Source organism: Kogia breviceps, chromosome 1 (assembly GCF_026419965.1).
Source record: "Kogia breviceps isolate mKogBre1 chromosome 1, mKogBre1 haplotype 1, whole genome shotgun sequence".
NCBI classification, from domain to species: domain Eukaryota; kingdom Metazoa; phylum Chordata; class Mammalia; order Artiodactyla; family Physeteridae; genus Kogia; species Kogia breviceps.
In genome coordinates, this window is record NC_081310.1 from 82996015 (window position 1) to 83011027 (window position 15013).

General features: G+C 41.7%; 1 protein-coding gene across 4 annotated transcripts in view; it reads left to right on the forward strand.

Moving 5' to 3' along the window:
* Positions 1-15013, forward strand: part of SETDB1 (SET domain bifurcated histone lysine methyltransferase 1) — a 26670-nt gene continuing 11657 nt past the window's right edge. For 2 of the 4 annotated variants that reach the window (XM_059079796.2, XM_067035431.1), the window contains exons 1-11: positions 18-128; positions 259-353; positions 1274-1544; positions 2240-2391; positions 9615-9649; positions 10733-10832; positions 11592-11717; positions 11887-12088; positions 12763-12836; positions 13771-13961; positions 14750-14879. In XM_059079796.2, coding sequence (XP_058935779.1) covers positions 1285-1544; positions 2240-2391; positions 9615-9649; positions 10733-10832; positions 11592-11717; positions 11887-12088; positions 12763-12836; positions 13771-13961; positions 14750-14879 — 1270 coding nt within the window. In that variant the 5' untranslated portion in view covers positions 18-128; positions 259-353; positions 1274-1284. Of the gene's footprint in view, positions 129-258; positions 354-1273; positions 1545-2239; positions 2392-9614; positions 9650-10732; positions 10833-11591; positions 11718-11886; positions 12089-12762; positions 12837-13770; positions 13962-14749; positions 14880-15013 lie in introns of all 4 variants that reach the window. The other 2 variants (XM_067035416.1, XM_059079806.2) reach the window with 1 other exon arrangement.

Sequence of the window (15013 nt, forward strand, 5' to 3'; positions counted from 1 at the left end):
GTGCTCTGGAGGGCTCTGCCTCGACGCATGCGTACTCGCTTGAGTTTGCCCAGCCTTTGAGGGGCGCCCTGCACCTTTGGGTTTGACCCCGTCAGGCTACCGTCGCGGCGACCGGAACGGCACCTCAGGTTTGCTTCCGGCGTCTTTTTTTTTTTCTTTTCTTTTCTTTTTTTTTTTTTTTTTGCTTCCCCTTCCCTCCCTCACGCTTCTTCCCCTCCCCCTGCTCCCTTTTCCCTTTGGTTTCGTTCTCTCCTACAGAGGCCGACCCCTGAGTTGTGAGTCTGGGCTCTGGTTGGTGAGAAAGAGCCATCATAGCTGGAAGCTGGGAGGTGTGGGAAATACTGTTAATTGAGGTATTTGGAGACCAAGGGCTTGTATGGAATGTTTTGTTTGTGGTAGGAGGTCGGGCGAGGGTGGGAAGGAGGTCTTCCCCGGGAGACTAGCGGGGGCGGGGTTGAGCTGGGTTTGCTGGTGGGTGGGACGCACCCCTAAAATGGATAGCGCGGGGGTGGGGCGGTGTGTGGGCCAAAGAAAAATGGAGGCAGCGAGAACTGGCGCTGGGGTCGCACGGCATTATGGCATCAGTTTTGCTTTAACAGTTTGATTAAAAAAAGCAGTTAACACCAATGTGAGTTGTACGTGGGAGTATTTGAATTGTCGATTTTAGGTAGCCACGTTTTATTCCCAAATTGCTTTATTTCCTTTTACTTTGGGGAAACCTCTTTGCTGCAAGCTTTTCTGTCCTTAAGTATTACAGACTTTTCAAACAGGAAATTTCCACACAAAAGCAAAGGAATGTAAGGGGAAAAGTAATTACAGAGAAAACAACGAATTCGGGAGTTGTAGACCAAACCCTGCCCGCCAGGTGGGGAGTATTTGTTCAAATTAGACAGAGCGTGCAAACAAAGATTTATCTCATTAGTCAGTTAAAGAACACAGGCCACAGAAATATCTTCCTCAATAAACTGGTTCTCTTCAGTTTCCTAAAACATTATTTTCGGTAGCTCCCTGTTGCATGATATATGTCTTCCGTGCCCTCTCAAACTTTTGCATTTTATTCAGGCCTATAGTCTATAGCCTACAGGAGATGAGAACTCTACAAAATCTCAGCTTCAGATACTGGAGAATGGGGAAATAGAACATAGGATTAAACCTAACTACGTATATTTGAGTAACAAGTAGCGGAGTAGGAATGAGTTTCATTAGGGGATTGAAATTCTCTGTTGCAGTCATAGTAACTCCAAAAGTAATTCTAGTTTCCTGCTCCATGTAGAGGACAACAGTATGTCCTCCCTCCCTGGGTGCATTGGTTTGGATGCAGCAGCAGCTGCAGTGGAGTCTGAAGAGATTGCAGAGCTGCAACAAGCAGTGGTTGAGGAGCTAGGAATCTCTATGGAGGAACTTCGGCAGTTCATTGATGAAGAACTGGAAAAGATGGACTGTATACAGCAGCGCAAGAAGCAACTAGCAGAGTTGGAGACGTGGGTAATACAGAAGGAATCCGAGGTGGCCCATGTTGACCAGCTCTTTGATGATGCATCCAGGTAAGAACCACATAGGAAATAGGAGGAAATCTACCTATTGGCAGACATTTTTAAAATAGTATAATTGTTCATGACATTATGCACTTTGTACTTTAGAAGGTACAGATATGTAGAACCTTACTCTTCCTCAAGGGTTAAGGGCCATAATCTGACCTCACAACCACCCATATAATATAATATTCATCTATCAGAGGCTAATATGCTCAACAATAGGGGAGTCCAAGTCTTGACTCCCTTCCCCTTCCTTATACTTCACTCTACTTCAGAGCAATTGTTTTGTTTTCTTAGTAGAATCATCTACGGAGTGCATATTATAAAGACTTGCTGTTTTATGTAACTGCGAATCTTTGATAAATTCCTAGAGCCCTATTTCTACTCCTAAACCCCCAGAAGATTTGTTTCTCCTGCCCTAGTTGTCACTTAGAACATATTTTCAAGTAACAGCAAGGTAAATAATGAGGTAAGGTTGAAAGGACCGTGCTTTGGGCTTATTTTGGATTTTTGAAAAACTAGTCTGGAAACCACTATTTAAACATTCTTCTATGGGATAAGCATTTAAAATTCAAAACAGAGACACTTTGGAATATGGCCTGTTTAAATAGAGGTCAGTGTATACTGAAATATATATAAATTCTAAAAGCTTTTACACCTGCTTCTGCTGGCTTTGACCTTTTCTACATGTGTTCCAATATTAGGGCAGTGACTAATTGTGAGTCTTTGGTGAAGGACTTTTACTCCAAACTGGGACTACAGTACCGGGACAGTAGCTCTGAGGATGAAACTTCCCGGCCTACAGAAATAATTGAGATTCCTGATGAAGACGATGATGTCCTCAGTATTGATTCAGGTAAGAGATGGGGCTATGGACAGGAAAGTCTCAGGATTACAATTGAAATGTGGGAAGATGAGCAAATAGAAGATAAAAGAGAGGAGAAACCATTCTTAACTAACACCATATTCCTAACTGTTGGACTTGTCTGTTACAGAAAAAAAAAATAGAAGATTGTTAGTATTGATATCATAGATTTTCACTTCTTGCTACTTCCTGATTGAATTATTCTCCTTTCCCCATTCTATGTAACCTGTATTCTGAATTCCCTTGCTTTTCTTTATAGGTGGCATTAGCACCTATGTATATATCTTAAAACAGATTATTTGGTTTTTTCTATTCTTTAACAGTTTTTTGTATGTTTGTTTTTAGTTTATTAATTTATTTTTGGCTGCATTGGGTCTTCATTGCTGTGCACGGGCTTTCTCTAGTTGCTGCGAGTGGGAGCTACTCTTTGTTGCGGTGTGCGGGCTTCTCATTGTGGTGGCTTCTCTGTGTTGCGGAGCCCAGGCTCTAGGCACACGGGCTTCAGTAGTTGTGACACACAGGCTCAGTAGTTGTGTCTCGCAGGCTATAGAACGCAGGCTCAGTAGTTGTGGCACACGGGCTTGGTTGCCCTGTGGCACTTGGTATCTTCCCGGACCAGGGATCAAACCCATGTCTCCTGTATTGGCAGGTGGATTCTTAACCACTGCACCACCAGGGAAGTCCCTGGTGTGTAAGTCTTAATGTCCACATTATGTTTCATGTCTGTTGGATACTCCACCTAGGAGTGGAATTGGTAAGTCTTAGGTAAGTGTACGTTTGAGTTTTTAAGAAACCACTATTGTGTTTTCCAAAGTGGCCATATCATTTTACATTCCCACTAGCAAAGTGGGATTGTAGCTTTTTTTTGTTTTGTTTTGTTTTGTTTTGTTTTGTTTTGCGATACGCGGGCCTCTCACCGTTGTGGCCTCTCCGGTTGTGGAGCACAGGCTCTGGATGTGCAGGCTCAGCAGCCATGGCTCACGGGCCCAGCCGCTCCGCAGCATGTGGGATCTTCCCGGACTGGGGCATGAACCCGTGTCCCCTGCATCGGCAGGCGGGCTCTCAACCACTGCGCCACCAGGGAAGCCCGGGATTGTAGCTTTTTTTTTTTTTTCTTTTTTTTTGGCCATGCTGCGTGGCTTGTGGGATCTCTGTTCTCCAGCCAGAGACTGAACCCAGGCCACAGCAGCGAAAGCCGGAATCCTAACCATTAGGCCACTAGGGGACTCCCTCACATTGTGATTGTAGTTTGCATGTTCCTAAAGACATTGAGCATCTTTTCACATACTTATTTGCCATTTATGTATGTTCTTTGAGGAAATATCTATTCAAATCGTTTTGCCTTTTTTAAAAAATTGGGTTGTCTTTTTATTATTGACTTTTCTAAGTCAATATATATAAGTCTTCTGATTTATTATGCTTTAGGTACAATTCATTTATCAGATCTGTTTTACAAACATTTTCCCAGATGTGGTCTTTTCATTTTCTTAATGGTGTCTTTTGAAGAATAAAAATTCTTAACGTAAGAGCTGAGGGTAGATGGTTGGTTTGTTTTGTTTATGGCTATCCAGTTGTTCCACCACCATTTGTTGAAAAGACTATTCTTTTGGTATCCTTGTCAAAAATCAACTGGCTATATGTTGTATTTGAGGGTCACATTGAACTAAATGTTTATTTTCATACCAGCACCACACTGTTTTAATTACTGTAGCTTTACAGTAAGTATAAAAATCACTTAGTGAAAGTCCTCCAAATTCGTTTGTATTTCATATATAATCCAAATAAATTTTAGCATCAGCTTATCAGTTTCCTAGAAGTTTTTTGTGGCTCCCTTAGGATTTTCTATACATTAGACCATGCTGTCTGCAAATAGTCATTTTACTACTTCCTTTCTTTTTTTTTTTTTTTTTATTCCCCAGTACGCGGGCCTCTCACTGCTGTAGCCTCTCCCGTTGCGGGGCGCAGGCTCCGGACATGCAGGCTCAGCGGCCACGGCTCACGGGCCTAGCCGCTCCGCGGTATGTGGGATCTTCCCGGACCGGGGCATGAACCTGTGTCCCCTGCATCGGCAGGTGGACTCTCAACCACTGTGCCACCAGGGAAGCCCTTGTTGTGCTGATATTTAGGATTTTTGCATCTTCACTTTTATTTTGCAACTTCACTTTTATAACAGAAATAGGCCTATAATTTTTTTTTTTTTTTTGGTACTACCTTTCTGTGATTTTAATATTGAGATTTTGGTGGCCTTGTAGAATGGAATAGGCAGTATTTCTTCTTTTAATTCTTGGGAAGTGTTTGCAAAATTGGAATTATGTATCCCTTGAGTGTTTGATAGAATTTGCCTGTGAAGCCATCTAGGTATCTATTTACTTTGTGCAAAGCTTTTCTATTTCTTTGAGTCAGATTTGATAACTTGTAATTTTCTAGTAATTTATATTTTTTCTTAAGTATTCAATTTATTGGTGTAAAGTTTCTGCTTTTATATATATATATATATATATATATATATATATTTTTTTTTTTTTTTTTTTTTTTTTTTTGGTGGTACGCTGGCCTCTCACTGCTGTGGCCTCTCCTGTTGCGGAGCACAGGCTCTGGACGTGCAGGCTCAGTGGCCATGGCTCATGGGCCCAGCCGCTCTGCGGCATGTGGGATCTTCCGGGACCAGGGCACGAACCCGTGTCCCCTGCATCGGCAGGCGAACTCTCAACCACTGCGCCACCAGGGAAGCCTTCTGCTTATATTTTTAACAAAGCTGGACATTTAATTCAGACCTTTCATACAGATGACTATACTCCCTCATGCTCCCTCTGCCCTGTTCCTCGTGTCTTAACTTGGTGATTTAGAGTTCTGGAGATGACTGATGGTAATGGTTGCACAGTGACATGAATGTACTTAATACCACTGACTGTGAACTTAAAAATGGTTAAGATGGTAAATTCTGTGTTATGTGTATTTTGCAACAGTAAAATAATTGGGGGAAAAAAGAATCAGATTGGTAGGTCCTGATAGGGAATACTTTTCCTAGTTATTTTAAGTGTGGAGATAAAAAGCAACATAAAAACTGCATGAAGGGGACTTCCCTGGTGGTCCAGTGGTTAAGAATATGCCTTCCAATGCAGGGGATGCAGGTTCAATACCTGGTTGGGGAACTAAGATCCCACATGCCGTGGGGCAGTAAGCCTGTGCGCCTCAACCAGAGAGCCCGCGTGCCGCAAACTACAGAGCCCACGAGCTCTAGAGCATGCACGCTCTGAAGTCTGTGCACCACAACTAGAGAATCCCATGTGCCGCAACGAAGAGCCCACGCACCGTAACGAAAGAGCCTGCATTGCTACAACAAAGATCCCGCGTGCTGCAATTAAGACCCAATGCAGCCAAAACTAAAAACAAAAAAACTGCATCTTAGGACTTCCCTGGTGGCACAGTGGATCTTCCTGGTCCAGGAAGATCCCACATGCCATGGAGCAACTAAGCCCATGTGCTGCAACTCCTGAGCCTGTGCTCTAGAGCCCGCGAGCCACAACTACTGAAGCCCGCACACCTAGAGCCCATGCTCCACAACAAGAGAAGTCATTGCAATGAGAAACCCACACACTGCAACAAAGAATAGCCCCCGCTTGCCACAAATAGAGAAAGCCTGCGCGCATCAACGAAGACCCAGTGCAGACATACATACATACATACATACATACATAAATTTATTAAGAATAAAACTGTATGTTGAGTGTGAGTAAAAGGATGAAGGCAGGATAGAATGCATATGTAACATTGCAGAATATCTTTGGCTGCAAAAGGTACTGTTAATATTGGTTATTTCTGAGGCAAGTAACGAGAAGCAGGGGTGGGAGGGAGACTTATTTTTGACTGTGTGTCCTTTTATAATGTTTGAATTTTTTACCACATGAATGTATCTAAATATATTTTAAAGGTAAAAATCCCTGCAAGATTAATAACCGTCCTTCCTTAATTTGTCCTCAAATATAGAACATGTGTTTTGAAGCCTTTTACAGTTGTAGAAAGATAACAGATATTAATCATATGCCATAGTCACAGTTCTTTGAGGAATGTGTGCACATGCACAGGTGTGTCTGTGTATTCTCTCCAAGGTTGAGTTCATATCAAATAAATAATTTTGTATCCTAACTTTTACAACTTAATATATATCATTAGCATTGTCTCGTGTTATTGAAGATTCTTTATGAACCTCATTTAGATATGTTGCAGTTTACTTAACTATTTTTGTTATTTTCAGAAATTTACATTGCTTTCCATTTTTGTTTTTATTTATTTATTTTTGCTACTTTTCCCCCCCAGTTTTATTGAGATATAATTGACAAATAATATAGTATTAGTTTAAGGTATAAGACATAATGATTTGATATGTATGTTTATTGCAAAATGAGTACCACCATTGCCTTCCTTTTTTTTTTAAATTTATTATTTGGCTGTGTGAGGTCTTAGTTGTGGCTCGTGGGATCTTCATTGCAGCATGCGGGATCTTTCGTCGCAGCGTGCGGGCTTCTATCTAGTTGTGGTGCGTGGGCTACAGAGTGCATGGGCTCAGTAGTTGCAATGTGCAGTTTTAGTTGCTCCACAGCATGTGGGATCTTAGTTCCCTGACCAGGATCAAACCAGCGTCCCTTGCGTTAGAAGGTGGATTCTTAACCATTGGACCACTAAGGAAGTCCCCCCATTTAAAAATATATGTTATAAATATCTAAAATTTCACTGTACGATACAGTAACCACTATCCACATGTGGCTATTTAAATTATGTGAAATATAGGAATTCCCTGGCAGTCCAGTGGTTAGAACGCCACACTTTCACTGCCAAGGGCCCAGGTTCAATCCCTGGTCAAGGAACTAAGATCCCGCAAGCCACGTGGTGTGGCCAAAAATTAAAAAATAAATTATGTGAAATGTGAAGCCTAGTATTTTCCAGAATGTATGAAGAACTCTTACAACTGAAGAATAGAAAGACAAATGACCCAATTTTAAAAATGGGCGAAAGATTTGAATAGATATTTCTTCAAAGAAGATGTGAAAATGACCAATAAGTATATGAAAAGATGTTCAGCATCATTCGTTGTTAAGGAAATGCAAGTCAAAACTACTTGGGCTGGGCTCCCCTGGTGGTGTAGTGGTTAAGAGTCCACCTGCCGATGCAGGGGACACAGGTTTGTGTCCCAGTCTGGGAGGATCCCACATTCCGCGGAGCGGCTGGGCCCGTGAGCCATGGCCGCTGAGCCTGCACGTCCAGAGCCTGTGCTCTGCAGGGGGAGAGGCCACAGCAGTGAGAGGCCCGCCTACCACAAAAAAAAGGAAACAAAACTACTTGGGCTTCCCTGGTGGTGCAGTGGTTGAGAATCTGCCTGCCAATACAGGGGACATGGGTTCGAGCCCTGGTCTGGGAAGATCCCACATGCCGCGGAGCAACTAAGCCCATGAGCTACAACTACTGAGCCTGCGCGTCTGGAGCCTGTGCTCCACAACAAGAGAGGCCGCAATAGTGAGAGGCCCGTGCACTGCAATGAAGAGTGGCCCCCACTTGCCACAACTAGAGAAAGCCCTCGCACAGAAACGAAGACCCAACACAGCCAAAAATAAATAAATAAACAAATGAAGTTTTTTTTAAAAAAAAACTACTTTATACTTATTAGGATAGCTGTAGTTAAAAAGATAGACAGTAATAAGTGTTGACAAGGATGTGGAGAAATTGGAACCCTCTAAATTGCTGGTGGGAATGTAAAATGGTACAGCCAGTTTGGACAAGTCTTTCAGTTCCTCAAAAGGTTAAACCTTATGGCCTAGCAATTCCACTCCTAGCCATATACCCAAGAGAAATGAGAATATATGGCCACATAAAAACTGGTATTCAAATGTGCCTATCAACATTATTCATAACAGCCAAAAAGTGGAAACAACCCAAATGTCTATCAACTGATGAATGGATAAATAAAATATGGCATAGCCATACAATGGAATATTATTCAATCATATAAAGGAATGAAGTGCTGATAAATGTTGCAACATAGATGAATCTGATATGATGCACCACATATGACTCCGTTTATATGAAATATAAATATCCAGATTAGTTTATATGAAATATCCAGAATAGGCAAATCCATAGAGACAGAAAGTAGATTAATGGTTGCTGAGGGTTGTGGGAAGGGTGGAATGGGGAGTGAGTGCTAATGGGTATTTTCATCACTCTGAAAAGAAACCCCATACTCAGTGGGGTTTCTTTTCAGAGTGATGAAAATGTTCTAGAATTAGATAGTGGTGGTGGTTGTACAACTTTGTGAATACACTAAAAACCACTGAATTAAACATTTTAAATGGGTAAATTTCTTGGTATGTGAATTATACCTGATTTTTAAAAAAATTTTAGTAAGATTTAAAATTCATTTCACGTGCTTAGTAGCCAAATTTTAACATATTGGACAGTGTAGATACAGAACACGTTTATCATGTCAGGAAGTTCTGTTGGACAGCACTACTTAAGAAGAAACATTTTTGCTTAATTCACTGACTATATTTCATTTTTCAAATCATTCAAATAACCCATAAATAAATTGTTATAAGAATTCAAATATTGGGGCTTCCCTGGTGGCGCAGTGGTTAAGAATCCGCCTGCCAATGCAGGGGACACAGGTTCAAGCCCTGGTCTAGGAAGATCCCACATGCCGTGGAGCAACTAAGCCCATGTGCCACAACTGCTGAGCCTGTGCTCTAGAGCCCGCGAGCCACAACTACTGAGCCCATGTGCCACAACTACTGAAGCCCAAGCGCCTAGAGCCTGTGCTCCTCAACAAAAGAAGCCACCACAATGAGAAGCCCATGCACCGCAAGGAAGAGTAGCCCCCACTCGCCGCAACTAGAGAAAGGCTGCACACAGCAATGAAGACCCAATGCAGCCAAAAAATAAAAATAAACAAATAAATTTTAAAAAAAGAACTCAAATATTTGAAAACCCCAAATGCCACAGAATATCACCTGTCCCAGTACTTTATCCCCAGGTAAGCACTGTTACCTATTTGCTGTGTATCTTTCTGAATGCTTTTGGTACTTTCACATAGATATGTATATCTAGTTTTCAGTTGTTATCAGTAATATTTCCATGGTAATCCTGTTAAGTAGCTTAGTTCTTGATTTCTTAGAAATTCTTACGTGTAAGTCCCTTACACTCAGAGTTTTTCTCATCTGTAGGTGATGCTGGGAGCAGAACTCCAAAAGACCAGAAGGTAAGTTGGGATGGGTAAAAGAAGGGTGAGAGAGAAGAATATGAAAATGGGAGAAACTTTTGGCCTGACCATTCAGTCAGTTCAGCCATGAGCATATAATCATTCACCCTGCATAATCAGCCCTATGGGTTGCAGTTCTCTAATAGGTGTTAAAAGAATGCAAAAGTGGGCTTCCCTGGTGGCACAGTGGTTGAGAGTCCGCCTGCTGATGCAGGGGACATGGGGTTCGTGCCCCGGTCCCGGAACATCCCACATGCCGCAGAGCAGCTGGGCCCGAGGCCACAACAGTGAGAGGCCCACGTACCGCAAAAAAAAAAAAAAAAAAAAAAAACGGAAGTTTCTTACAGATGCATGCACTGAGTGCTATATGAATGTAGAATTTGGCTGTTAAATTAATCAAGGATAGCTTCCTAAAGCTGATTTCTGAACCAGATTTGTAAGAAAGGGCAGGTTTTGCCTGATAAAGTAACTATAAGCTTCTAAACATAACTCATTCTATTTTGCTTTTTAAAAGACAAGTTCTTATTCTTGAGAACTGGTGCTACATATATACAATGGAATATTACTCAGCCATAAAAAGAAACGAAATTGAGTTATTTGTAGTGAGGTGGGTGGACCTAGAGTCTGTCATACAGAGTGAAGTAAGTCAGAAAAACAAACACTGTATGCCAACACATATATGTGGAATCTAAAAAAAAAATGGTTCTGATGAACCTATGGGCAGGACAGGAATAAAGATGCAGATGTAGAGAATGGACGTGAGGACACGGAGCGGGAAGGGTAAACTGGGATGGAGTGAGAGAGTAGCATTGACATACATACACTACCAAATGTAAAATAGTTGGCTAGTGGGAAGCGGCTGCATCGCACAGGGAGATCAGCTTGGTGCTTTGTGACCCCCTGGTGGGTGGGGGACACAAGAGGGAGAGGATATGGCGATATATGTATACGTATAGTTGATTCACTTTGTCGTACAGCAGAAACTAACACAACATTGTAAAGCAGTTATATTCCAATAGAGATGTTAAAAAAGAACCGGTGCTACTATTTTAAAACTTGTTTCCCTCATCCCCTTCCTTACAGCTCCGTGAAGCTATGGCTGCCTTAAGAAAGTCAGCTCAAGATGTCCAGAAATTCATGGATGCTGTCAACAAGAAGAGCAGTTCCCAGGATCTACACAAAGGTTAGAGTCAGGAGGCACCTCGGTATAGCTGCGGGCGTGAAATCCTACACAGAGATTTCATGGATAACTGGCTTTGTTTTAGCATTTCAGAATCCTTCTCCACCTCTGTTTGGTTCTTTTAACACCACAGATTTTCCTTGCTGTCTGCTTGTCTTTTCTCCCCCTGCTGAACAGCTTAAGGGATCTTAGTTCCCCAACCAGGTATTGAACCTAGGCCCACAGCAGTGAAAGTGCGGAGTCCTAACCATTGGACCAGCAAGGAAGTCCCTTGGCTTAAGTCTTTTGTCTGCTGGTTTTCTACTGTGTGATGGCTTTGTCCAAATACCTTTTTAGCTCCATGCTTGTGATTTCTTTTTCCAGATGAAGGTTAAAGAGAAGAGAGTAACTCAAACCCTTAAAAAGAGGTCTGAGGGAAGCTTTGTTTGTAGAGTGTGGCTGTTAAGAGATCTCTCCCAGGAAAATGTTTTATAAAATGCTATGTGGCATTTAATGAGTGGTAATTAATGTTATTAATAAGGAGTTGGAAATATTTGGTAAAGTGAGTTGGTCTTGAGTTACATGTGAATTTCAGTTCAAGTTTTTCCTGTTAGCATAAACAGTTGATTCGTCTGTGTCTTATATTTCTGCCCTTGGCCAAGAGAGCAGTAAAAGTGGCTAAGGATCAAAAGATTACCCCACTTGCCCCAATAACTCAGTACTCTCTTTATTTTTCCATTCTTTCCCCAGTCTATGCCATATCTCTTTATGCTTTCTTCCTAGGAACCTTGAGTCAAATGTCTGGAGAATTGAGTAAAGATGGTGACCTGGTAGTTAGCATGCGCATTCTGGGCAAGAAGAGAACGAAGACGTGGCACAAAGGCACCCTTATTGCCATCCAGACGGTTGGTATGTTCAAGCTAGAGGAAGAACTAATGAAAGACAACCTGCAGGTCTCCAATGCTGATTGTTTCTTTTCCCCATATAGCCTTGCCTTTTGTCTCTCACGTAGCAACCAGGATTCACACAGAAACTGATGGTTTTTAAAATTTTTTGTTTATTTTTCCCTTTTACTCAGGGCCAGGAAAGAAGTACAAGGTGAAATTTGACAACAAAGGAAAGAGTCTTCTGTCAGGGAACCATATTGCCTATGATTACCACCCTCCTGCTGACCAGCTGTATGTAGGCAGTCGAGTAGTGGCCAAATACAAAGATGGGAATCAGGTCTGGCTCTACGCTGGCATTGTAGCTGAGACACCAAACGTCAAAAACAAGCTCAGGTACCTGGACAGAGGATTGTAAAGAGAGTGGGAGCCAGGAGCACAGCACCTGCCCTGTTCAAGCCACAGTCCAAATCTCACAATTAGCTTTTGTGTTCGTAGTCCCCAGTGGCCAGAAACTCTTTCTTTGCCATGGAGTCATGTGGATGATTCTTTCTTGCTCCCCCCGCCACCCTTTTTTCTCCTTTTCTCAAGGAGAAAACTAGGTAGGGGAGAATAATTCAGATTGATTAATGGTTAGGGGGAGTAGAGAATTCACATAGAAGGAAGAAATGGAGACTAAATGTTTTTCAGCAGTGTAGGAATCCGACAGTGTAATGAGAATAAATAGCTTTTGGCAAAGTGGGGATATGTTGGTTAGATTAAGGGAGAATTCTAATATTCTTTTCCATTATGGTTTATCACAAGATATTAAATACAGTTCCCTGTGCCATACAGTAGGACCTTATTGTTTATCCATTCTATATGTAATAGTTTGCATCTGCTAACCTAAGGGAGAATTCTTAACTCTTGGGGTGGGAAGAGAAGATAGTAGGAAGAAAGTAGTGCACTGAACATCTTCCCTGGAGTGTGTCCTGTTTGTGATCTAGAGGCGTGGAAGCTACGGTAAGATAATTTCTGTTGGTCATGTTAAATATCATAACCCCCAATCTTTCTACCATCACTCCTTACAGGTTTCTCATTTTCTTTGATGATGGCTACGCTTCCTATGTTACACAGTCTGAACTGTATCCCATTTGCCGGCCACGTGAGTGTCCCTCCTTTCTTCCTTAGTTCTATCCATTTCCTCCTCTACCTTGTATTTCTTAAGACAACCAATTAAAAGGCCCTATTGTTTTTGGTGCTTTAGTCTCAAAGAGTATAAGTTTGATTAATGTCCTTTGAGAGTTACAGTTTTATTTGCTCATCTCTAGTACTGGGTCTTTGCAGCCAAAGAGTCAGACACTAGAAGATCATGACTGACCTTGAGCGGATGCTCATATTGTAGATGTCTTTTGATTTCATTTCTGAGTGATTTAGGTTTGAGAAGATATTACTTCTTTCCTAGTCTCATGCTTAATCTAACATTTGTATAAATCTGTAGTCTGCATAGTGCTTTCATAGCACTTTCTCTTGGTGTTTTCTATAGAAGCTGTATTAGATGGGGGCTTCATAGTGTCCTCTATACTTGTGATTCTGGCTTGGGAGAGACTTAACAGAAATGACTGTTTTTAATTGCAGAAGAGTCAACTAACATGGCTGTGTTTCCACATAACATGGCAGTAAATACATTCAGGGTCCCTTAAAAGCCTGATAGAGCATGAGAAGGAAGGACGGGTTTTTTTAAATCAATTTCATGGTGCCACCTGATTGTTTTTTATTTACCTTTAGACTTACCAAATTAGCAAGAATTTCCACTTGACTTTTCCTAAGAAGAAACACCCATTTTTATGAAATTAGTGCCTCACCTATGTTTTCATATTGCTTATTTAGTATTTCCTTGATTTGAGTGTACATTTACACATTAGGTTCAATACTTTTAGGTGATCTTGGTTTTGCTTCCCTTGAGGTTATGATTTCTTCGTTTATTTTTTCTCTCCCTCCCAACCTGAAAAATACCAAACGTCTCCTTGCCAACCATTTTCCCCTATCAAGACATGCCCTACCTGCCCTCTCTCAGCCCTACTTCTTCCTTGGGACAGTGAAAAAGACTTGGGAGGACATAGAAGACATCTCCTGCCGAGACTTCATAGAGGAGTATATCACTGCTTACCCCAACCGCCCCATGGTTTTGCTCAAGAGTGGACAGCTTATCAAGACTGAGTGGGAAGGCACGTGGTGGAAGTCCCGAGTTGAGGAGGTGGACGGCAGCCTAGTCAGGATCCTCTTCCTGGTACTCTTCTTCCCTAGAGTTTTAGAGGAAGGGATTTGGGTGAGATGGGGAAGCATAAGAGGCAATAATGATGATGATTTTGTAGAAATGCCATAGTTTTACTCTTACCCTCTTACCTGTTCTTGCTGATTTGGGTCAAATTTTACTTTATCTCTTTTTTGGTTCCTGTATGAGTGGTTATTAAAAATAAATTCCCTAAATTTAACTATGACACTAATCTGCATGACAGTGTTTTTGTTTTTCTCCAGGAGTATCCACAATGCATGTAGGTACAAAAAAGGCGGCTAGTTCTGTTTGCCAGGGTTAGGGCTTTGATAGCATAGTGGGACAAAAAAGAAGGATCAATGAATTCAAGGTCTTGAGGATCTTTCAAGGCCCAGTTTAACTCTTAGATCTTCTATACCTATCCTTTTCTTCTGGCTCATGCCTTTCTTAGGATTATATTTCTTCTCTGAACTATTTCAGCCCTTTGATCCTAAGGCCTTATGATCTTTGTTACACTTCTTATACTCAGTATAAACATCTATCTCTCATAATTTTTTACACAAGGAATATATGTGTTTGTGTTTTGGGTTTTTTTTGTTTGTTTGTTTGTTGTTGTTGTTGAATTCCTGATGCCTGTCATGGAGCCTGGCACATAAGTTTATTGAATAGATAGGGAATTCAGGGCTCATCAGGGAGATTTCACCCAAGGGAGGCACATAGTATATATTCTTCACAAGCAGCGGTGTAGATTCTAGCATTTAACGTATTCCCCCTGCCACTTTTCCTTCCTCCCAATCCCCCAGGATGACAAAAGATGTGAATGGATCTATCGAGGCTCTACGCGGCTGGAGCCCATGTTCAGCATGAAGACATCCTCAGCCTCTGCACTAGAGAAGAAGCAAGGCGGACAGCTCAGGACACGTCCAAATATGGGTATGTCCTGAAAGATACCCTGGGAGCAGGAAGAAATGGGCAAACCAGCAAAGGGATTTATGTACAATGGCTATATCCTTTGTTTGCCAGGATGACACTACTGACTCATTGAAAACAGTACATGTGCCCTGAAT